Source organism: Leguminivora glycinivorella, chromosome 21 (assembly GCF_023078275.1).
Source record: "Leguminivora glycinivorella isolate SPB_JAAS2020 chromosome 21, LegGlyc_1.1, whole genome shotgun sequence".
In the NCBI taxonomy this organism is placed as follows: domain Eukaryota; kingdom Metazoa; phylum Arthropoda; class Insecta; order Lepidoptera; family Tortricidae; genus Leguminivora; species Leguminivora glycinivorella.
The window spans coordinates 3,009,488-3,033,188 of NC_062991.1; the positions used below are offsets into that span (position 1 = coordinate 3,009,488).

General features: G+C 37.3%; 1 protein-coding gene across 10 annotated transcripts in view; it reads right to left on the bottom strand.

The window, feature by feature from the left end:
• Window positions 1-603: 603 nt before the first annotated feature.
• The window catches only part of LOC125237608, a 49,554-nt gene continuing 26,456 nt past the window's right edge, over window positions 604-23,701 (bottom strand). For 7 of the 10 annotated variants that reach the window (XM_048144767.1, XM_048144761.1, XM_048144763.1 and 4 more), the window contains 5 exons: window positions 6,514-6,576; window positions 4,238-4,346; window positions 3,169-3,322; window positions 2,642-2,670; window positions 604-2,043 (listed from right to left, as the gene is read on the bottom strand). In XM_048144767.1, the coding sequence (XP_048000724.1) occupies window positions 1,676-2,043; window positions 2,642-2,670; window positions 3,169-3,322; window positions 4,238-4,346; window positions 6,514-6,576 (723 nt within the window). In that variant the 3' untranslated portion in view covers window positions 604-1,675. Of the gene's footprint in view, window positions 2,044-2,641; window positions 2,671-3,139; window positions 3,323-4,237; window positions 4,347-6,513; window positions 6,577-23,701 lie in introns of all 10 variants that reach the window. The other 3 variants (XM_048144768.1, XM_048144769.1, XM_048144762.1) reach the window with 2 other exon arrangements.

The window sequence follows — 23,701 nt, forward strand, 5'->3', positions numbered from 1 at the left end:
TTATTAAAGTTTAATTTATTGAGATTTATTTTGAAATAATCGTTATCACTAATTGTTTTAGTTAGGTAAATGCATTGATTGTGAGCTTATTAATTTTCTTAAACATAATGTTTGGATCGCCTTATCGCTTACAGTCAATAATTAAATATTGCATGTTTTTTTTATATTATGTATATTTTCAAATGTTTCTGTGTTACTTTTGTATTGTATTTTATAACAATTTGTAAAAATCCTAACCTAGGGAATGAAAATAAATAAGAAGACTGGTTGTTTTATCATTTATTTTCACGAACAAAGTATCACAATCACAACAAATCAAATACAGTTACAATACTTATATTATACTCCATTTATTTTATTTTACAGTAGGTATATAAAATGAATGAACTATGTCTATTAATAACGTGGATGACTGCAATAAATAATAATTAAATAAATAAATAAATAAAATAAATAAATATTGTAGGACATTCTTACACAGATTGACTGAGTCCCACGGCAAGCTCTAGAAGGCTTGTGTTGTGGGTAATAACAACGATATATAATATATAACATTAATATAGAAAACATCCATGACTCAGATATCTGTGCTCACAGTAAACAATAAATGAATCAAACGATTAACAGTTAAATGTTCTGACATCATTATTTGCATTTAAATATGTAATTTAAAACAAAGTTAGTTAGTCTCAATAAAATATTTAACACTGATATACAGAAACAAAAATGACAAGGAACATTAAATATTACTTTAATACTAAAATATATGTATTTAGTTCTAATAAAAAACTGATATCTATATTTAGCTTTTAGTATTGTATTTGTAAATAACTTTTTATAATATTTAAACTAATATTAAATATTGTGTATTAATTGTGTAACTCACTATATATATATTATCTGTGTAAAATGGAACTAGGTATGTATAAACAAACAAAAACAACATTAAACAATAAATGCGGATTTTGTTTTGAAGGGTATAAAAATTATAACAAAATAAATAATTTGTCAAGGACTTAAATCAATAGGTACGTACTTCATTCTAATATTGTACATATTTCGCTCTTATTATTTTATAATAATTTATGACTAGTTTTATTGACTGGATTTATGATTCGCTTTTTATCATCTCAAAACCTCATACATTCCTCAATATATATAATAAAATATTCTAAAACAAAACATACTAGCAAACTCTTACAAAAAGCATTTGTTTTTTCAGGCATTTTTTTTTCGCTGATATGTAATCGTTTTATAAAGATACATTTAAACAAATCAATTTAAATTACAAACATAAAAACATCGTCATTTAACAGTAAAAAAAAACTCGTTATATCTAAAAAAAAATTGTTACTTATTTGGTAATCGTAATTTATGCGCTTAATATCATCTAGATATTTTTTTTATTTCTGTGCACTTATGTTTTTATTTATTTTATGAACCAAAATAATAGATTGCCCTAATTCGTCAAATGGTATCCCATCTGATTTAGTAAGTACTTGGACTGAATAAAATCATGATACTTAAAATAGGTGCATCCGGGTCGTTAATTTAAAAAAAAATCCTCAAAGTAGCCTCACAGAGTCGCCGAATTAAAATTTTCCAAAGCAATCTTTTAGCGACATTTTTTTGCTTACGTTTCTAACAAATTGGGTGTCAGAGAAAAAAAAAACTACTAAAAATCAGAATAACGTGGAGCCGCCCCAGCGACATCTAACGCCACGGGTCTGTAATAATCCTTCATCTCCCCCCACCCGCGCGGTGCCACATTGAAGTTCGGTCCTGAGACTAAAGGCAGTCTCGGACTGACAGGCGCCGCGTACACATCATTCAACTTAGTTGGCGCCATAGGAATAGGGACCTCCTGGTTTTTAACTATAATAGTTGGTGGGGAGACTGGGAATGGCTCCATTTTGGGGAGGGGGTGTTTTAATGCTGATTTGGGGTAGGTCTTCTGGTTGCGGAGACTTGATGGTGGGCGGTAGGGGGTGTCGTGGGTCGGTGTCGGCGTCGGTGTGGTGGATAGATTCGTTGTGTTGCGACCTGGAAAATAATAGTAATCTTTACATAAATTGACCAAAACACTTTTTTGGAAATATACTATTAGGAGTAAGTATGAACTATTAAACAGGTTTTTGCTTTGCTAAGTCCAACAAATCTTACATCATTTAAGCTCTAATACACACTAAGTACATGATAAGTTCTATAATCTGACCATGATATAAACTGCTCAATCTTACCTTTGCCTCCATACTAACACCCAATTTTCACCGACGTCATCGTTAAGCGATTTGAAAAATACTACAAATTTATTTATTTATTTATTTATTTATTTATTTATTTATTGGTAAACATGATTACATGACTAATACATTGTCACCGTTAGGCAAACATCTCAAACTCACCCCTGAATGAAGGGCATTCACCAATTTGAAGGATCGCTTCTTGCGATTGGCGTGCATGCTTGGCCCTCTGCTCTTGTGGTTGTTCTTCTATATTCTTGGCAAGACGCACGTCATAAGTTCTATAATCTGGCTATGACATAAACAGCTCAATCTTACCTCTGATGTCACAGTGAAATTCTATAAAAACTACTACTATTGCGTGGTCATTGTTAGGTATTCTACATCATCATGCTCACCTCTGCCTTCGTGCACCCATTTGACGGATCTCTTCTTCCTGTTGACATACATGCTCTGTCCTCTTGCTCATGTGGTTGCTCTGGTCACTGAGACTCTTGGAGATGCCTCAAGTCAAGTTCACTACTCTATCATCTGGACTATTATATGCAGCTCAATCTTACCTCTGTCAACATGCACGTCACCGACGGATCACTGTAAAGCCATTTGAATCAATCAATAAACATCAATAAACGAATACGTTGTCACCGTTAGGTAAACATCTTAGCCTTACCTCTGCCTTCGTGTAGGTACCCATTTAACGGATCGTTTCTTCCTGTTGACATACATGCTCTGTCCTCTGCTCATATGGTTGCTCTGGTCACTGAGACTCTAATGATGTTCCATAATCTGGCTACTGTATAAAAACAGCTCAATCTTACCTCTGTCGTCAAATCTACTTGTCAGCGAGAAACTACTATTGTCATTTGTCACCGTTAGGTAAACATCTTCAGACTCACCTCTGCCTTCGTGCACCCATTTCACGGATCTCTTCTTCCTGTTGACATACATGCTCTGTCCTCTGCTCATGTGGTTGCTCTGGTCACTGAGACTCTTGGAGATGGCCCTCGCCAGGTCCATCTGTTCTTTGACCGTGGGGTGGACGCCGGGAACGTAGAACGCTGAGGAAGCGAAGGTTTTCTCTGAAATTTGAGAAATGGGTTTATGAAAATTTGGTTTGAGCTGAGACAGAGACTATGGGCCAACTACTACGCAATATAAGGATGCCGCTAATTTATATAAACCATCCATACTAATATTATAAATGGGAAAGTGTGTGTGTATGTTTGTTTGTCCGTCCTTCACGGCAAAACGGAGCGACGAATTGTCGTGATTTTTGAAGTGGAGATAGTTGAAAGGATGGAGAGTGACATATGCTACTTTTTGTCTCTTTCTAACGCGAGCGAAGCCGCGGGCAAAAACTAGTAACAAATAAAAGAACATTTGGCGGTTATTGAGGTATTTGTTGGTGGTTGGCAATGCATCGAATACTACACGGATGTTATTTAACTCCCATATACCATATATAGAAGGGTTGGTGATGCCGGAAACACAAAACCAACCGGTGTTTCGAATATCCGGGTGGAGGTGTGCAACACGTCTTTGCGTTTGGCTTGTCTGTGGCCAAGAGTATGCCAATTTATAATAATGAAAATACAGCATTATGGACCTTTAAAGCTCGGCCAGCGGTGCGCCGGACGAACGCTAGCGTTGCGCCCAGCGGACGCCGGCGGGAACTAACGAGCGCGATTGCGAGCGGACCGCCAGCGTTCCGCCGGCACACCGCTATCGTTGCGCTCCGCTAACGCTCCGCTGACGCTACGCTATCAAAACGCTTTATGTGTGGCGGAGGCTTAAAATACAGTCATATTCCAAAGGCGAGAGGAATGTACTAGTTTTGAAATAGTTGGCAACACGTATGAAACATCCCTGGAGTTGCTGACGTCTATAGGCTACGGTGACTGCTTAGGATCAGACAGACATGATGATTATTTCCCACCATTATGATATAATGATAAATAAAAATGGTAGGTATAGGTATATTATTTAGTACTGACCAAACTTCCGATCCTTCTTGATGAGATGCTCCTCAGCATCAGGTGCTGGAGTGAAGATCTTGTTCAAATCCACTTCTTTACTCAGCATCGGGGCGTTCTCCAGATTCTCCTGTAACCACATCAATATCATATTAAAAACATTTTAATGTTGATATGGTCGCTATAAGTTAGGTTAGCCAAGAATAGGCGAGACGACAAAAAAAAACTAATTAGTCCGTCAGTTAGATTATCAAAGAATTTTAGACACGCATTTTTTCTTTTTTCTTGTAAACGAAGAATGACGACGGTACAGTGTGTTGAAGTTTCGCGTGACGTCACGCCTAGGCACAATTTTGACTTAGATGTGACGTCACAAGCCCCTACTCCGGAACTTTGATGCTCTATATGTTTGTATTTTTTCATTCATTAGAAAAAGCGAAAAATATATGTTCATTATTTTTGGACGATCTAACTGACGGACTAAACAGAATGCCATTTTTATGTAGTCGTCATCCCTATTTATGGAAGACAATTTTAAGGTACAAATAGACAACCTAAGAATGTTTGCCATTACAGCCCATGCTGTAATAAATAATACATGATGTAGGCAATAAAATGATTTATCATCGTGAATATTCAATATTGATTTGCATGCAATATATATCTCAACCTTTCACCTTCACGGAATGGTACTAAACTAATCTAAACATATTGCAAGTAATGATGATTTCTAATATCATAATGTTGTATCAAGTCATGTAAGTAAATAGTGACTAATAATCTTAATCTCGGATGAATCTTCTAAAACCAACTATTTGTTTGAAACATGAAAATGAAATATTTATTTTTCAAGTAGGCATATCACAAGGGGTTGGTCTGTGCAATGCGCATATGAACGTCAAATAAAGCTACGCCGGCTCTAACCCTAAGCCTCAGCCTCGAGAAGATTTCAGGCCCCGTAGCGGCGGCATTTCTCCGAAGCCAGACACAGTGATGGGACTTTTCATTCACACGTATGGCTCTGCTCGCGCCAATACGCAAGCGCGATATAGATATCTATGTCGCTGGCTGGGTTTCGTGAAGCCTCGGCCTCGAGAAGATTTCCCTGTTCCCCTCAGTTGGGAGGGGGGTATCCACTAAGGGACCGGCAAGAAACTCGGCTCTATTTATTGTCCTGTCAAGCAATGTTTCAGAACATCCTAAAAAATTTCTCATTTGTATTTGCCATTGAGAACAGTCTCTTTAAATTTGGGATGTATTTTGCAATGTTTTTAACACTAAGTACTAAATACTACTCTAACGCCGTGGCTTGCGTGGGCGACGGTCGTGCGATGGTCGCGCGACGGTGATGCGACACATACGAAATCAAAACCTTATCGATATGGAAGTAGACGATGCGATGAGACGCGACGGCGACGGTCGCGCGACCGTCGCCCACGCAAGACACGGCGTAACTTATTGAGTTTGATTCATTTAGCGATATTTTGTGTAATTGTAACCTCAACAGTTTATTTTAAGCTATATCAGCTAGAGCAAAGCTATAGAGCTAATTTAGTTGTAATAAAAAAATCATGCATCAAAAAAAACTAAGCTACAGCTAGTCAAATCTCGACTGGGGGGCAATTGTAACTGATCCATTTTCCATTATTACATTATGATGTTGAGTTCTACATGTATCCACTGAAGACGCCTACATATGTAAACGGTGGAAACATCGTAAAACATGGAAACAATGGACCAGGTACATTTGCCCCCCGGTCGGGTATGGTAATTTCATAGAAATAGAACCAATGTGTCCAATGGGCAAGATTAATAAGATAAAACCTAACCTATGTAACGGTGATTACCATCTGCATTCGTCATTCGCCTTAAAAGAAATACAATAAATACGGAACCCTAAAAAATAATAGCGCTGAATGACTGATTAACACTCATAGCACAGATTATTAATAAGTTACTAACGTAACAGATCCTTCACTTGCCCGCAAAACGACAAATAACTACGCTTTATTTAACTAATACTAATAAGTTAAAACTTAGAAGAATAGTAGGTACGTGATGCCACGCGACTACACATGGCGCCCCTCGACCACTTGTTCATTCGAATGAACGGCTAGCGTGTAGGTACTTAACGCTCACCGCGAGCCAGTGACGTAGGCCTGCTGATAGTGAGTGGGTCCTTATATAAATGTTTTATATACACATGTATGTTTAGCGTCAAACCGTCTAGCGATGAGTCAAACCACAAAGTCTAGGCTAGATCTAGGTCTCCCGGGGGAGCCTAGATAGGTTCTTACTAGGTTTTGGTCCAGGGAGGGTAAAATTGGGACAGTGTCGCTCCGGGAATACTCGCTGTCGTTCTGTGTAAATACATAGTTTACATATAAATATTAATAATAAATATTGTACTAAGCACTATGTTAAGCTCAAGAAGGCACATAACTACTTAAATACATAGTTTCATTTCATTTATTTCATTTCATTTCATTTATTTTAGCATACATAAGCATTACAGTGTTAACCAAAGCGCTTATATACTAGTCACATTAACACTAAAAATACATTATTGTTCATTACTTATCATTATCACAAAATTCAATGTCAAATTCAATATAAAATAAGTTACTAAAATAATACACATTTCATTCTAAAATAGGAATATCAAATCTACCATTAATATATACACTATTTAGCTAATATATAATTTCATTTATTTAAATTACACAAATATTTGTAAGTGGCCTCTGTGAACTTAGTAAGAGTACAGCTGAAGAGATCTATTTCAACCGAGATCTTGTTTAAAATATTAATTGCCGCGACCAACGGTGCTGCAGCTAGCAAATTAGTGCGCGCGCTCGGGCGCGCCAGCATGCGCGGAGCGCGGCGGCACGGCCCGCGCGCGCGCAGCACCACCAGTCCTAACTCCCCCAGCACTTCCGGATTGTGCACGATCCCCCGCCAAACTTTGAACACATATGTCGCCAATGACAGATTTCGCCTCACTTCCAGTTTCGTGTAACCTACCATGCCAAGAACAAAGAGAGTCGGGTACATGAGTGGATAAAACGGATACACTCCATACTCTTTTAAGTACAAATATCTGGTAAATTTGTTTTGGATTTTTTCTACCATCAAAGAGTACTTCGCTTCATGAGGGTTCCATATCATTGCCCCACTTTCTAGTCTACTCCTTACTAGCGCGTTATAGAGAGCCCTGACTGTTGCCGTGTTTTTAAAGTCCTTTGTCTGGCGTAGTATAAAGCCTAAGTTTCTAAAAGCTTTCTTGCAAGTATCTACTATGTGCTTTCTAAAGGACAGATCCGACTCAACCCGCAAACCCAGATCTCGCACAGACGACACTCGCGTTATTGGTTCCCCTTCAATGTTATACGAGTGTACCAATGGAGAGACGGCTTTGCTGTATGTCACTACGTTGCATTTGGACACATTGAAGGACAACTTATTTTTGTGGCTCCAATTCACTACCTTGTCGATGTCACTCTGTAATCTTCTACAATCATTGCCATCCCTGACTTTCAACAACAATTTAAGGTCATCTGCAAACATCAGGCAGGTAGCATGCTCTACAACACTCGGAAGATCATTGATCATGAGATTGAAGTTTAAGGGGCCCAAATTACTGCCCTGGCTTACACCTGAAAGCGTTCGATAACAATCCGATACGTGGCCTTTATAATCCACGTATTGCTTGCGGTTACTAAAGTAATTTGCAAAGAGACTAATCAGACTTGGCGTAAATCCCATCGAAGCCAGCTTTGCCAACAGTATATCGTTATCCACGGTATCGAACGCTTTCGTAAAATCGAAATATGCGACATCGACTTGTCCGCCTAGCCGGTCTACTTCCTGTGTCGCATAGTTCATAAAGCACAGCAAATTGCTCTCCGTGCTACGGCCTGGACGAAAGCCATGTTGGGCTTCACTCAGTCTCGCAGCCACCTGGGGAAATATCGCTGCGTGTAACACGGATTCCAATAGTTTGGCAAATGTTGACAAAACCGCCACTGGTCGGAATCCGCTCACATCCGTTCCTGCCCCACTCTTCGGGACTGGTGTAACTCGAGTGGTCTTCCAACATTCTGGAAATACGCTCTGATAGAGACACAGATTAAAAATGTGTAACAAGGGCTCTGCTAACAAAATTCGACAGTCTTTGACCACATACGGCGGAATTCCATCGGGTCCGGCAGATCGCTTTGGCTTAAGCCGGCGCAGGGCAGTTTGCACATCCGATAGCTGCAAGCACGGTATATGTACTCTTAAACTTGTCCCTGCACCGCCCGCTGCCGCCTCTTCCGCCGCTACACTCGGGTTCAGACGTGGTTCGACCTTACTGTACACGGATTGAAAGAATTTTGCCAACTCCCTAGCACATTCTTCCGGTTGTAACGTCTGGCCGTCCTTAGATACCATGCACTTATTACGACTGTCGCGCTGTGATCTTACAAACCCCCAGAATGATGCGGGATCGCTAATGAAATTTTTCTGTAAGCGTTCCTGGTACATTTTTAATGACGCACTAATATTTTTCTTAACTATGGTCCTGTAATAAGAAAACATTTTATAATGGTTCTCATCTCCGCTGTGTTTATATAACTTATGCCAATATGCTTTTGCCTTTATATCCCTTATTATATCTACGGTATACCATTCGGGATATTTAAACTTGTCATTACTCTTATTATTATTGTGTCTTTTAGTAGGTACGTTACTATTTATCACACTATATAGCTTAACATAAAAACATTGAACAGCTACTTCAACATCTCTTATACTATACAGGGAGGACCAGTCTATCAGTGTCATATCAAGATACAGTTGATTAAAATTACACTTACAGAAATTCCATTTAGGGTAAGGGTGGACCTTAGTCTCATTCGATGCGTTGTATTGAGGCTTACCAGCATCTATCACAGTTTTGGGCTTACACGCGCCTACCACCACGTTGATTTCCAGTGGTGGGTGATGCTCGTCCACTGAAACCAGAATATCAAGGGCCAACCTTACAGACATATCTTCATCCCGTCCAGATGTCAAGGCTAAATCTAATAACCTCCCGTTGGTATTCGTGACTAGGTTTCTCTGACTTAGTCCACAGAAGGCCAAAAAAAAATCAAAATAATTTTGAACATCAGATGAAGCTGAGTACAAGTTAAAATCACCAAGTATTATAAGATTTTTGTATTTCGAAGAAAAAAGCTCTAACGTGTGAAATAATTGCATATACTCTCTATCGGGGCTTTTAGGGGGAATGTACACCACACAGTAAAGACAAGAATAGTTATTTTTCACTTTCACTACCGCTGAGACAAGTTCATAAATCGCTGAGTCTATGTCGCGACCCGGTGGTACAACTCGCTGTAGGCTGAGGCCGACCCGCGGAGCGGCTATCAACATTGCCCCACCATGCTTGCGGCCATCCATGCGATCGCAGCGCAGCACTGTGAATCCTTGAGGAACTAACTCTCCATCCGAGATGCTGTCATTTGTTCCTGATTCTGTAATTGCTATTAAGTCGTATGTAGATGACGCCGCATTGTTAAAAAATGTATTCAACTTAGTTCTTAACCCTCTAGCGTTTTGATAATAAATTGTAATCGATTTTGTCGTATTCTTCGTCTGTTTTATATTTGCCTTCTCTGAAGTAGCTCTACAAGTTTTACTTTGGCATTTGACGAAAAAACCGCAATGGTGTTTCTTGCTCTATGTGAATGGATTCCGCACTTTGGCTTGGTTTGTCCATGTGAGTTTTTGTGGTACCCGCAGGTGTGACGGCCTGTGATTTTTTTTGCTGAATTGTCCATATGAGCTCCTCTAAACATTCAAGTATTATTTGAATTCCCGTCCTCGCAACTTTCCCAGTCATGATAGAGAAATTATTTAGTGTAAGGTTAAGGTTAGAGTCGAGTAGTACGGCATACCTGTGAGTGAAAATATCCTGCCCCAATAATTTATTAAATGTCTCGACTCTAGCATTGTATAGCGCTGCCCCATAAATATAAGTTGGAGTTGCTATGATTATGTTTGTATTTACCAAGCTTTCCAATTTCCCTCTAATGTACTTAACAATCTCGCCATAATTTTGTGTAGTACAGAAATCTGATTCACCAACCATAATAATGCAGAAATCCTGTTTAGTGTATAGATTAATCTTCTTTTCTAGGCCCTCGAGCATAGTACCGATGCCTACATTGGGAATAATAAAGTGGCATCTTTCGAAGTCTTTAAAAACATTACTTGCTTGAATATTTTGTAGTAGTTTACATCTTTTACTACTCGAAATGATGCAGAGTTTTCGTTTGCATGTATCTTGATCAATCTCTATACATGTACTGTGCAGCGATTCCATTACTTGGCCCCTTTCTGTTGGATTACTTTGTACTGATTGCTGTTCAAGGTCTCTAATATTTTCCTTGAGACGGGACAGTTCCGCGCGTGAGCTCACAAGTTCATTATTTAACTTTTGTATTTGAGCTTCCATTGAAATAATTTTGATTAAATTTTCTGGATGTAAAGTATCTCTACTAGAGTCCAAGGTCAGATTTTTCCGGTCTTTTTTAGTTTGTTGAGGAGATTTGCATATATTTTTAAGAGCGCGTACTTCCCTCGTAAGCTTTTCAATTTGACGTGTAAGTTCACCTTTCTCCAAAATTACATTTTGCAGTTCTTCCTCAGTGGTAGCGAGTTCCAATTTTAACCTCTTAATCTCACAATGAAGGTCTGATATAGATTCAGTATTCCGGCTCAAATCTAAGCTTTTTGACTGAGTTTCATCCATGAACTGCATGCTGTCGTTCATTGAGTCGCAATGTACGATACGATGTAGATACTCGCTTGATTTAGATTTTGTTACAGATCTATTGTGCGGTGACCCCATAGAAATATTAGGCTCTATTAAAGCTCTAGGGCAAGGAGTCGAGACTGTAGAGGGACCTGTGGGCGTTTCTGGATCGTCTATTTTGTATTTGGAGGGACTGGGTGACTTATTTAACGTGTTGATGGTGCCATCAATATTAGTGTCCGGGCCCGGAGGTATATTTCTCGAAGGGGTAGAGGGGTCTGAAGGCGTATTTATGGGCCCAATAATGACATCCTTTTTCTTTCTCATCGTTACGTTCATCGTTGTAGAGTCGTGTGTAGCATTTATAAGCTCTACTGCTACTTGACAGCAATCGCTCTGAGCTAATGGTATGTTTGGGGAGCTTTCGAGCTCTTGCAGCGTCGAAGTAGGTTCGTTTTGGACGACATATGTCTCTAAAATTTTAAGCTCTTCCTCCACTATGCAGCGATCACAATAGGTAGCTGGGGTGATCGGGGAGCTTATAGGGTCACTTTTCGGCATTGGCGTCGCACATGAAAGTTCGTTTTTATTGATACCAGTCTCTACCCTTTTAAGCTCTTCCCCCACTTGACTGCGATCGCTCTGGACAATTGGGCTGCTTGGCGAGCTTTCAAGGAAGTTTTCAGTTTCTTGTGTTGCACAGGAAGGTTCGTCGTTGTCGGTAAACGTCTCTACATATATAATCTGTTCTGTTACTACACAGCCACCGCTTTGAGCACCTGGGGCGCCCAGATAGCTCTCAGGTACGATGCACGTCTTTAAATGTGTGTCTTCGTCCGGTTCTAAACTTTCCGAGGGAATGGACTCGGCAGGGGCAACAAGGAGATCGACGGCCTCTTCTGCTGATTGAGCTGAGTGGCTATAAACATTTTCTATCTTTGTTTTTTTATGACTTAAGAGATTAGGTGATGACACCTCTACTGCCGGCGACATCTTACTTATTGTTTTTGTATATTTTCTTCTTAATGTGATATTTTGTTCGTCCTCACTTTTTAGTATAACAGGGGGTTTTCTTCTTGTGAGGTGTTGGCTTGGTGATAGTGCACTTTGCCGACATGAAAGGCATACCCATGCTCTCTTACTTTCTGTCGTCATCAAATTGAACAACTTACTCGACCTTCCTGCACATTTTTTGTCAAAAGTATTTTTACATTTGGTACATTTGAGTACATCTTTATTTAGTAGACTCTCGCTACATTTCGCGCATGTTGGCGCCATCTTGACCATTAAGCGTAAAGTAGTAAAACCTTTCGTACGTGCGTAAGCGCAGGCGCAGTATACTACTGTGTTCAGTGGTTTGGCGTTAAGTTAATAGATGGCGCTTCAAATCTGCTCAGCGCTAGTGGTAGAAGCTTCGGGCGTACAGTTTCACCAAACGAAATATAGATGGCGCTCTCACTTAGAATGTTCATACTCGCATAGCAGGTTCAGCTCTGGTTCATGTGTTCTTCGCTAGATGGTTATGTGCGTCAGCTGACCTTTGAATTACGTTTGAATGTCTTTGTTTATTTTGAATAGACTAACGGCTGGTATATATTATTCGTTCACTTTGACACTGTTCTAAACACTTTTATCAATTAGATTCCAGTTTTTATTGATACAGTGTGGTAGTTGTATATAATAGTTTCTATTTTTATATTTAAAGTCCCGTATATTCCGTATAATAATCACACAAATGTAAAATAGTATTTTTTCACTTTTCACAAAGTTCTTTCACGTTAATAACACTTTCCGATAGTTGATAGTTCATATATTATTACTAATAGAGATCGGTGATAAAATCGATATTTGGTTAAAAATTGAAAGTAGAATGCGATCAAGAGTAGATGAAAATGATGAAATGACTATGCCGCAATAAAAAAATAATATCGACGCTGGAAAGGCTAATTGACTAACAGACCATTTTTGGGCATATTGAGTTATATACATCATTGGAATCAGCGATTTTTTCTGCGTCTAACGAGCCAGGCTTCAAAACGATCTGAAGACTTTTTTGGCTTGTTAGCAATTTGGAAAAAGGCAATTTACTAAAAACATTTCCTCTAACAAGCCACTTTTTTTGACAAATTATTGAGATACTGGCTATATGTTAACGCCAAAAACACTTGTTTGGATGTTAGTCAATTTCGTTTAATGTAATTTTATATGTTTTAGTTTATAAGTCATTTTACCAGAATGAAAAAATCTTATGATTGCACGTTAACCATTTATCTAGAACCGCGGTAGTAAATAACTGCACGTTAGCCGTTTATCCAGAACCGCGGCAGTCAAAAACTGCACGTTAGCCGTTTATCCCAACCGGCGAAATAGTGGCTTAGGTGGTTTAAGCAAATATCCTAGAAATTAATAACACAACATTCTCCTTTAATCCATTTTACTTGTCTTTGGTAAATAAAAATTACATTTAATAGTCAAATATCCTGACCGAATAATTATATTTTAATTTACGTTAGTGAATTTAAATGAACTCTTCAGTCATAGCGTAATGCGTATTAGGTATTTTAAAACCAAAAACTGACCTTGAGCGTAAACATTTTACAAGGGGGAAAGGGACGGGCGACTCTTTAGTCAACGCTTAGTGCTACTCGAGTTAAGACGTGACAGCTGTCGTGCGTAATTGTGGCGATCATTCATTTCGGAGTGTTTAGAGGTAACATTGGACAAAAATCTACAATGGACTCTTCATATAAGAAAACTAGCAAACAAATTAAGTTCAGCCGCATACGCCGTTAGGAGAATCAGGCAACTGACTAATGTTGAGACAGCTCGCCTAGTGTATCATAGTTGGCCATTTCTCAAAATTTTGGCACCGACAGGTGAAAGATTTGTGTTTTTTTAAATGTCGCATTTTTTAATTTTTTTTTGTAGGTATCGTTTGAATGCGTCTCAAACATTTCAAAAATGTCAAAGGCACCGATATCAATTAATTATTTTAGAAGTTATGATCGATTAAAATTCAGGTGAACGACATCATGATCAGGTAAAGGATAAATATACACAGGTTATCGACAACAGCAGCAGGTTAACGACAAATTGGTACAAATTTGTATGACACATTTGACAAGTTAACGACAAGCGTCGCTAACCTGCGTCCGTAGTCGATCACCTGTAGTTTGGTGGTCATTCACCTGATATGGACGTCATTCACCTGCCCATCAGCATTATGATAGTTTTTAACCGCCGCCCAAATCTCAAGGAAGGGGTTCTCAATTCGTCAGTATTTTATTATTATTATTTTTTATGTTTGTTACTCGATATCTCCGTCGTTACTGGACCGATTTTGAATATTTTTTTTTATTGAATGTATATTTTATATTTATAAAAATTAATATTTATTATGCACGTCAAAAAAAAAAACACCATAACTATATATATATATATATATATATATATGTATATATATATCGACTATTCAGGCCCATATGTATATATATATACAGATTGGTCACATTTTTATCAGAACCCAGTTCTGATGGGATTCTGAAAAGGGAACTCCCCAAATCTTAAAGGCATAACATATAATGATTTTTATTTTTTTATACATTTAATTTTTTTTTAATTTCACCATTTTTACAGATTATCACGAAAATTGAGGAAATATATTGGAAACAAAATAACGTTAGTATTAAAGAAGAATATATATTTTTTTATATAAAAAAAATTGAGTAGTTAAAATAACAAAATTTTAAATAATCAAATAAAAATTCCTTTAAATAAAATTGTAATATAATAGCTACTCTGAAGTATAATGAAGTGACTTCACTTCAAGCAAGCACTTGCTTACTGACATGGTATTTAGACTATAATTAAGATTTCATTTTTTAAAAGGGGCAAAAACAAATGAAAAAATTAAAATATGTAAATAAATCACAGAAGAGTTACTTTTAATTATAAAAATATAAGGATACTCATATTCTAGATTATGTTTTAATACTCATTATCATTACTTATTGATCCGATTGATCGCCCCTCGTAATGGTTCATCTGGCTTAATGACAAGTGATCGACGTGTCGGTTTCCTGTCACTGAGTCGTTCACCTGGCTTTATCGCACAGGTGAAGGACACACACCGCAAAAAAGCAACAATCCTTTGAGAAATGCAGCCTAAACCGATATAACAGTAATACTTTTCTCATTTAACGCACAAAACAAATATTGAAGGTGTAAAAAAGTATTATTACGATTGGTAAATTTATCATTATTGTCGTCACCCTGTCCAAAAATGTCGTTCACTTGCCTATTTTAGCCAGGTGAACGATGCACAGGTGACCGACAAAATGCCAGTTATTTCGCCAAAACTCAAAAAGTATTTGCCGAACGAACTAAATATTTAGGTGCCTAAAAATTAAGCTACAAAATACGAAACATATGTTACAGTTAATGCAGTATCTCAAATAATAACGAAATTATGATTGACAGAATAACGACTACTTACCCGTTACAAACTCCCGTTCGAGGTAATTAAAATTTTCTATTTTCTAATCAAGGCGTAGTGAGCACGTGCCGTTGCTTGCAGGTGATGGCCGATACTGTCGGCTTCGATTCATGCGGGGTGGGGTGGCAGAGGTGGAGTAGGGATGACACAGTGCTTGCGAGTTTGTCTCGACAGGTCAACGACAAAAACGGCCGTGGACAAACTTTAAAGCCAAATAACTTGGAACATAAGTGTAATACTATTATCAGATAGTCTAGTTTTAAAAGTTAAGGATATATGCAAATAAAATACAGCAATAAAGGTAAGTAAAGTTAATAATTTGTGTACTTTTAACAACTCGAAACACGAGTACTCCGCGTTGGGACACGGAAGGTGAACGACAAAACTTAATTACAATTATTATTTATTTCATTAATATAAAATAAATCGATTTCAAAGCATCAGGCCTCTATGTAAAAACTGTCTTTTAATATGTATTGATAATTTATTTATGAAGATATTGTATACTAAAAAAAAAGTTCTAACATAAACGTACTGACAGGTGGGGGTGGCAAAATTTTGAGAAATGACCAGTTATTTTCACAGTTTAATGTCATATGGTATTCTGGTTTAGGGCAAAAGATCTATGATAGTATCATTTATGTTGTTAAGAATTTAGACTGTTTCACTAAGAATTCTGATATCCATAATTATAACACTAGAAACAAAAATAAGCTTGCCATAAAGAAGTTTCGTGTCCGCAAAGTACAGAAATCATTTGTTGGGCAATGAATGCATTAATTTTTATAATAAGTTACCTGACACTGTTTTGAGATTACCCCTCCCAGCTCTTAAGAATTACTTAAAAAATCTTTGATATTAAAGGCTTATTACAGAGTCGAGGACTATTTGATAGATAAACAATATAAACATGCATGGCCCGAACCAGAAACTGCAAAAAACAAATAGCAATTAAAATAATTGTATTATGTGTAGAGGACACAGTTCAGATAAGAAAGCACATAAAATATTTTATGTTTTGTAAGATCATAATATATTAGATTAAGATCATAATATATATGTAATGAACTATTCATAAGAGCTAGATGTAACCTACATGAATAAATATATTTTGAATTTGTACATATTTAATGATATTGAGATTTATATTATATTTTTCTTCTGTGATAATTTGATATGTTTTATCTGAAGAATAACGACGTATTATTAAACTACAATATAATTTATTGAAATTAATTTCCATAGAGTACCTACCTAGTCTGTTAATTTTTTTTTGATGGATACTTTTGCATGTTCAATTTTATCTTGTTATTTAATGCATGTTAATTATAAGATGTAATGTATTGAAAAGAAGTGGCCCGCCGAGTTTTTTGCCGGTCCCATAGTGGATACCCCCCTCCCATCAACTGAGGGGAGACTGAAATCTTCTCGAGGCTGAGGCGTAGGGTTAGAGCCGGCGTAGATTTATTTGACGTTCATAATTATGCGCATTGTAATATGCCTACTTGAAAAATAAATAATTCATTTTCATTTTCAAGTCTTTGTTTTGTGTATTCCTTAATTTTTATTTATTATACGTCATTTTAATTGTATAAAGTAATAATGATACTCGAACCTATATTTAAGTAATAAGTCGTTTTATTTATGTTCCTTTCGCGTTTGTGTTTTTTTAACACAAACGCTAAGCTTACTAGTAATATTTACGAGTACCTTTCTATTGTTTATTTTGAAAGTACCTATAAGTTTGTTTTATACTGTCCCGTGTATAACTCACTGGTCAAAGGAAACGGGTCAGATAGTATGGAAATCTTGAGATTCAATGTTGTAGTACTTGTAGTGAATACGGTTACCTTGTTGACCTAGTTGACCTTGACTAGTGACTTTGCCTACAAGTTGGAGGTCCCGGAATCGAATCCCGGTGAGGGCGTTTATTTGTATGTATATAAGTAGGTACCGTATTTACCTACATGTATCTACATTAGTAAGTACTTACCTATATATATCATCGCCCATCACAAGCAAACTATGTATATTATACATACTCACATACACACATTTTTACACCTTTTTCACTACATGGTGGCGGCAGAGCGTCGAAGGTGCAACAGTAGAAACCTATGTCTATTTTCGTACAATCAACAGCAAAAGTAAGTGTTGACCATCTTCCTTTTCATAATATTTTATAGGTCATGTACTTATTTTTAAGAGAAAAAATGACAATGTATAATATGATGTGAATAAGATGTTAAAAAAATAAACAAAAAGAATTGAACAACATTTCAAATATACATAGGTATGTTTATGAAGTATAATATGATGTGAATAAGATGTTAAAAAAAGAATTGAACAACATTTCAAATGTATTTATGAAGTGTACCTTTTTTTTTTTTTTTTTTTTTTTTAATTTATTGAAAAAAGAAAAACCTTAAAGTCTAAAGTTACAAATTATCGCCAAACTGTATAACAGTTTGTTGGCGGTGCGCTCTTGTACATGTATCTATTATATTTCACTATAAGTATTATGCTATAGTATAAGTAAGAGTAAACACAATACAATAGGTTAACGGATATCAATAAAAACAGGTTGTATAACTTGTTAATTAGAATTACTGAGGCTAACGAAGACTGCTATGGTGATTATTTAACATTATTTCTTTAAGTTTTGTCTTGAGACTGCCTATTTTTAATTTATTTTTCTCCAGTAAAAGAGGGTATTTGTTACAAATTTTAGGTGTTACATATTCCATAGTTCTTTGACCATAATAATTTTTTGCTGTAACTTGACATAATGTTCTTTTCTTAGATAACCTAGTATTATAGTGATTAGCCGGTCTTTCGATTTTATAGTCCTGAGTATAGTAACATTGTATAGCATTAAGATATTCTACTTTACATGAAATCGGAAGGATTTTACAAGCTTGAAACAATTTTTCATAATTATTTCTACAATCATACTTTGTCTTTTTATTAACTAAGTATTTCAAAAGCCTTACCTGCAACTGTTTAATTTGATCTATGTAAGTTTTAAAAGTGAGTCCATAACAACTTAATCCGTAACTTAACAATGAATCAGCAAGGGCATAGTAAACCATGTACAGGGTGCGTTTATTTAATATATTGTTTAAGTGATAGAATTGACCTAAAACTGACCGAAGCCTATTACAAACCTGATTTATGTGTAATTTCCAATTAAAATGTGTATCAATCGATAAGCCTAAATATTTGAAGTTATCCACTATCTCCAGTTTATTACAAGTACAGTTACTCTTATTGTTATGTAGGCATTCGTATGTGTGACCAATAATTTTAATTGCTGATGAAGTTATATTTTTAGCATTTCTATTGTGTGGCGAGTAAATATGCATACATTTTGTTTTTCCTAAGTTCAAAATAATCCCGTTATCATGGGCCCATTTATTAATATTATCAAAGTCCTCCTGTACATTGCATACCATGTCCGCCATATCTTTCCCGGAAAACAACAGGCACATGTCATCAGCGTACATGTATACCTTGCATTTACGGACTACATTCGACACACTGTTTACATGCATAATATATCCAACTGGCCCATATACCGAGCCAGTCGGTACCCCGAGATCGACTTGTGCCTCGGCTCCAGTCGTTCCGTTGATAACCGTTCGTAGTGTTCGGTTCTTTAGGTACTGACGGAACCACAGATTAGTAGGCCCTCTGATACCACATTCGTCCATCGCCATTAACAGCTGATCATGGTCCAAAGTGTCGAATGCTTTCCGGAAATCAATAAATAGTGATAAAACTTGCTGACCGGCTCCGAGACAATTGTTGACGTAATTAGCAAAATGGGTCAAGGCCGTAGTGGTACTGCGGCCCTTTCGGAAGCCGTGTTGCGCATCTGATAATATACTATTATGCTCCAAGAAAGAACTCACCTGTCCCATAATAACTTTTTCTACAATCTTATTTATAACTGAAAGAATAGCAATTGGTCGATAATTTGAATAGTCCAGGTGAGATCCCTGTTTAAATATAGGCCTAATTAATGACTTTTTCAGTAGATCAGGATACATTCCATTAGACACGCACATGTTAATAAAGTTAGCCAATAATTTACTTATATCTTTTTTTACATATTTAATGTCCTGCACCCTAATTTTGTCTATGCCAGGTGATTTTTCACAATTAAGTTTATCAATAATTTTCTCAACTGTATAGGCATTTACTTTTTTAAACCGAAAAGAACAATTACTTTTTTTACATATGAATGTCGGTCTAAAAACTTTTGATTACAAACATGCTTTATACTTGCAATTTCCTGTGTAAACGTTTTTGAAAAATTATTACAAATATTTGTTACATCTTCAGTCTTGCCCAAATACTTCATTACAGTCTCATCTACATTAGTCTTGTTTCTTCCTAGCCAGTTATTAATTTTAGACCATATTTTTCTAAAATCACCTTCACATTTTTTTATTTCAGTTTGCCGGTACTTATTTTTAGCAGCATTTATGATTTTGTTAACTTTATTCCGATATCGAGTATATTCTAATCTTTTATTCATATTTTTAGGAGAACATTTCCACGCTCGAAACAGTTCGTCTCTTTTATAAATCATATTTTCTATTTGTTTACTAACCCACGGCTGCGATTCTCTTTTGGAATTACGTTTTAACTCGACTATTGATTTATCATAAATACTGCCAAACAAACAACAAAGTTTTTCGTACAGTGCAAGTGGGCAATTAATTGTCAATAATTCACGCCAGTCAATATGGTCCAAGTTTTCCTTAACTAATTTGTTAGACAGCGCATACCTTATTGTAGATGCATTAGAGTCATAATCGTCTACGCCGATGTCGAGTCTTATCCCTACCATGTGATGATCGGACAGTTGGCACGTGAGCATGTGTGCGTCGGCGCGCGCTGCGCTGCGCCTACGCACCCACACATGGTCGATGCATGACGACTGCGGTGTCCGTCGACGATCGCCTCGCGCGTTATCTCGCTTGTAGGTAATGCACATTGTAGACCGTATTCACTCAACATGGTTTTATACTTAGAAGTTGTCGTATTTATCTTGTTGTTTAACAAGTCCAAGTTCATATCGCCGATCAAAACTATGTCGTCAAGATGTGAGATATTACTTAGCAAGAGACTAATCTCGTCCATGAATTTCAATTTATTGGTCTTCGGCGGTCTGTACGTTGATATTATATGAAGCTTGTTCTTTTTTTGTAGTTTTTATCTCTCCATGTATTATTTCGGAAGCTGAGAATTCTTTTATTTCGGCGTGGAAATTTATTTGGTCCCTGACATATATGATTAATCCTCCTCCCCGCCTTTTTTCCCTAGTGTTTGCATGTAAATGATATCCTGGTATTGAGTAAAAGGGGAGCTCTTCTTTTTTGATATTTACTTCTGATAATATTATTACATCCAGCTTGTCATCACAAAATTTCAATAAGGCTATCAGCTCGTTAAATTGTTTTCTTATAGATCTTATATTTAGGTGTACTATATCTAGTTGTTTTTGTTTGTTAACGATATTTTTACTCCATAACTGTACATCATCATATCTAGTATATTCTATGTCTTGATCTAAGAATTCGAATGACTGGTTCATATAGTATGAGTAGCAACTAAGTAGGTGAATTTATTAGAATTAATCGGTAGCGAGTAGTGTGTATGCCCTCTTAGCAGGCGTGGTAATTATGTTGTTTACTCCGCGTCGCTTAAGCTATCGTTTTCGTTTTTAAGCAGGGAATCGATATCCTCCTCACATTTTATTGAATAAATCTTCTTTTCGTTCTCACTCTTCTTAACAAGGATGTTGGAGTTCTGATACCACACGAAGGTATATTCGGGCTTAAGCCGTTTTCTGGCCATCAAAAAAAGTCTACGATGGTGATATGTCATGTCGGCGTTAATGTAAATTCTTTGTTGGTTATTATTCCCATAGACAGCATCATTAGTTAAATGCGTCTTGCGTTGTTTTAACCACTTATCCCTAGCTCCCTTAGTACGCATCGTGATTATAATCGGCCTGGGGCGCCGGGGCTTATCTGGATTTGAGTCTACCTTCCTTTCTGGGGCTCCTACCCTCTTAACCTCCTGTATATCCTCCGTTTCTAGACTCAGTTTTTCGGCAATAGCCTGAACTACTTCCTCTAAATTTTCATTTTCCATACTTTCTACCATTGCTATCTCGATATTTTTTTCTTTTTCCTTCTGCTCAATCTTCTCCACTCTCTCCTCTAGGGCTTGATTGCATTTTTCTAAGTAGACGTTCTTCCTTTCTAAGGCTATTATCTTTTTTTCTGCCTTTTCTTTGAATTCCGTCAACTCATTGCAGCGTTCTTCATAAATATCTACCGAGCATTTCAATTCTTGCAGCTGGTTCTGGATATTGAAAACAGCTTCAGCCTCATTCGGTGACACGCCTAATTAATTAATTTTCGCCGTAATTCGGTGAAACAACCAAAAATCGTCTTTCGGAATAGTGCTTCAAAGCTTGTATCACCGAATTAGGCGCGTCACCGAGTGAGGCGAGTTTACCCTACTTGTATTGTTCTGCGCATATTCGTTTCGGCTTTGCGAGTTTACGTACACGCGCAAATATTTTCTTGTTTAGTTTATGTGCCCTAACAATCGTACGAATGCTATCTTGAAACCGGCTTTATTTTGGTAGGTATTCTAACTAAGGAACAATAACCATACGTACTAGCGTTGCATAATTTGACTATCACCTTTATCTTATTCAATAAGCATTCAATATTATAAATCCAAAAGCGACACTTCTATTTGCATCTCTTCTCTCTTACTTGTGTTACAAACCCTTACAATATCATACTCGACGGCCGGCAACTCGGGTATTATGGGAAACCCGTAGCCATCAGTCTCGTAGTCGGTCCAATTCTGTATAATTCAACAATATGATAATGTAGGAGCCCGGTCTCATTGGCGAGCGATCAGCGGAGCGTGAAGCGTGGCGTTGAGCGTCCAAAGGATTTTATCTGCTTTTAGGGTCCCCCCACATCTAGCGTCTTGCGAGCGTCGCGTCGGGCCAACTGTATGGGCAAAGCCTGACGCCGCGTCGACGTCGCCCGTCCCCGCCCGTCTGATCTAGACGCTAACGTTGATGTGTGACGAAGGCCCCAGGAGGACCCTATCCCATAGGAATAGGAGAGCCTAACGCCTGATTTAGACGGCGTGCGAATTCGCATGCGATTTTACGTACATTGCCGGCTGTGGAGGTTAAATACATTCAGAACAGCCATCAAATACCGCAATGTAGTAAAACTCGTATGCGAGTTCTCGTACCGTCTAAATGGGCCCTTAGTGCGTTTTCACATTATCCGATCCGATATCGGATGTCGGAAGATTTCAAAAGATTGTCAAGGCTAATCAAAGATGGCGGCTGAAATGTATGGGATATCGGTACTACATCCGATATCGGATCGGATAATGTGAAAACGTACTTAGCGCGAACACTGCTTTCATTTGTTTTAAAATGGACGCTTCGCTACGCTGCCCGCCACGCTGGTAGCACGCAGTCATGTATCTACCGAAAAAGATGTAAGGGAGAGAAAATCTTGAGTAATTGTAATTAGACTATTTGTATTTTGGTTATTTTGTATGAAGGTCGAAAGTTGGCGTATTCATGAATCACATATTGACGTGTTTTAAATAGTTAATAATATCAATTGTAGCTTGTAGCAAAGACATATGTAAATAAATAAATAATAAATAAAATAAATATTATAGGACATTCTTACACAGATTGACTGAGGCCCACGGTAAGCTCAAGAAGGCTATTGTGTTGTGAGTACTCAAACAACGATATATATAATATGTAAATACTTATATACATAGAAAACATCCATGACTCAGGAACAAATATCTGTGCTCATCACACAAATAAATGCCCTTTCCGGGATTCGAACCCGGGACCGCGGCGCAGCAGACAGGGTCACTACCGACTGAGCCATCAGACCGGTCGTCAAACTCCATATTATTATAGACAGCTACCAGAAGAAGGTACGGTGGCCTAGATAGCGTTACACCTTTGGGGGACGCTCGGCTAGATGGCGCTAATATTAATATTTGACAAATTGACATTTTAACACATATCGAGCTAAGAATATGGGCCAAATTGTCAAAACCGAGGTTTAAAAGTTTTAAGGCTGTGTCGAGAGGTTGCAGTCTA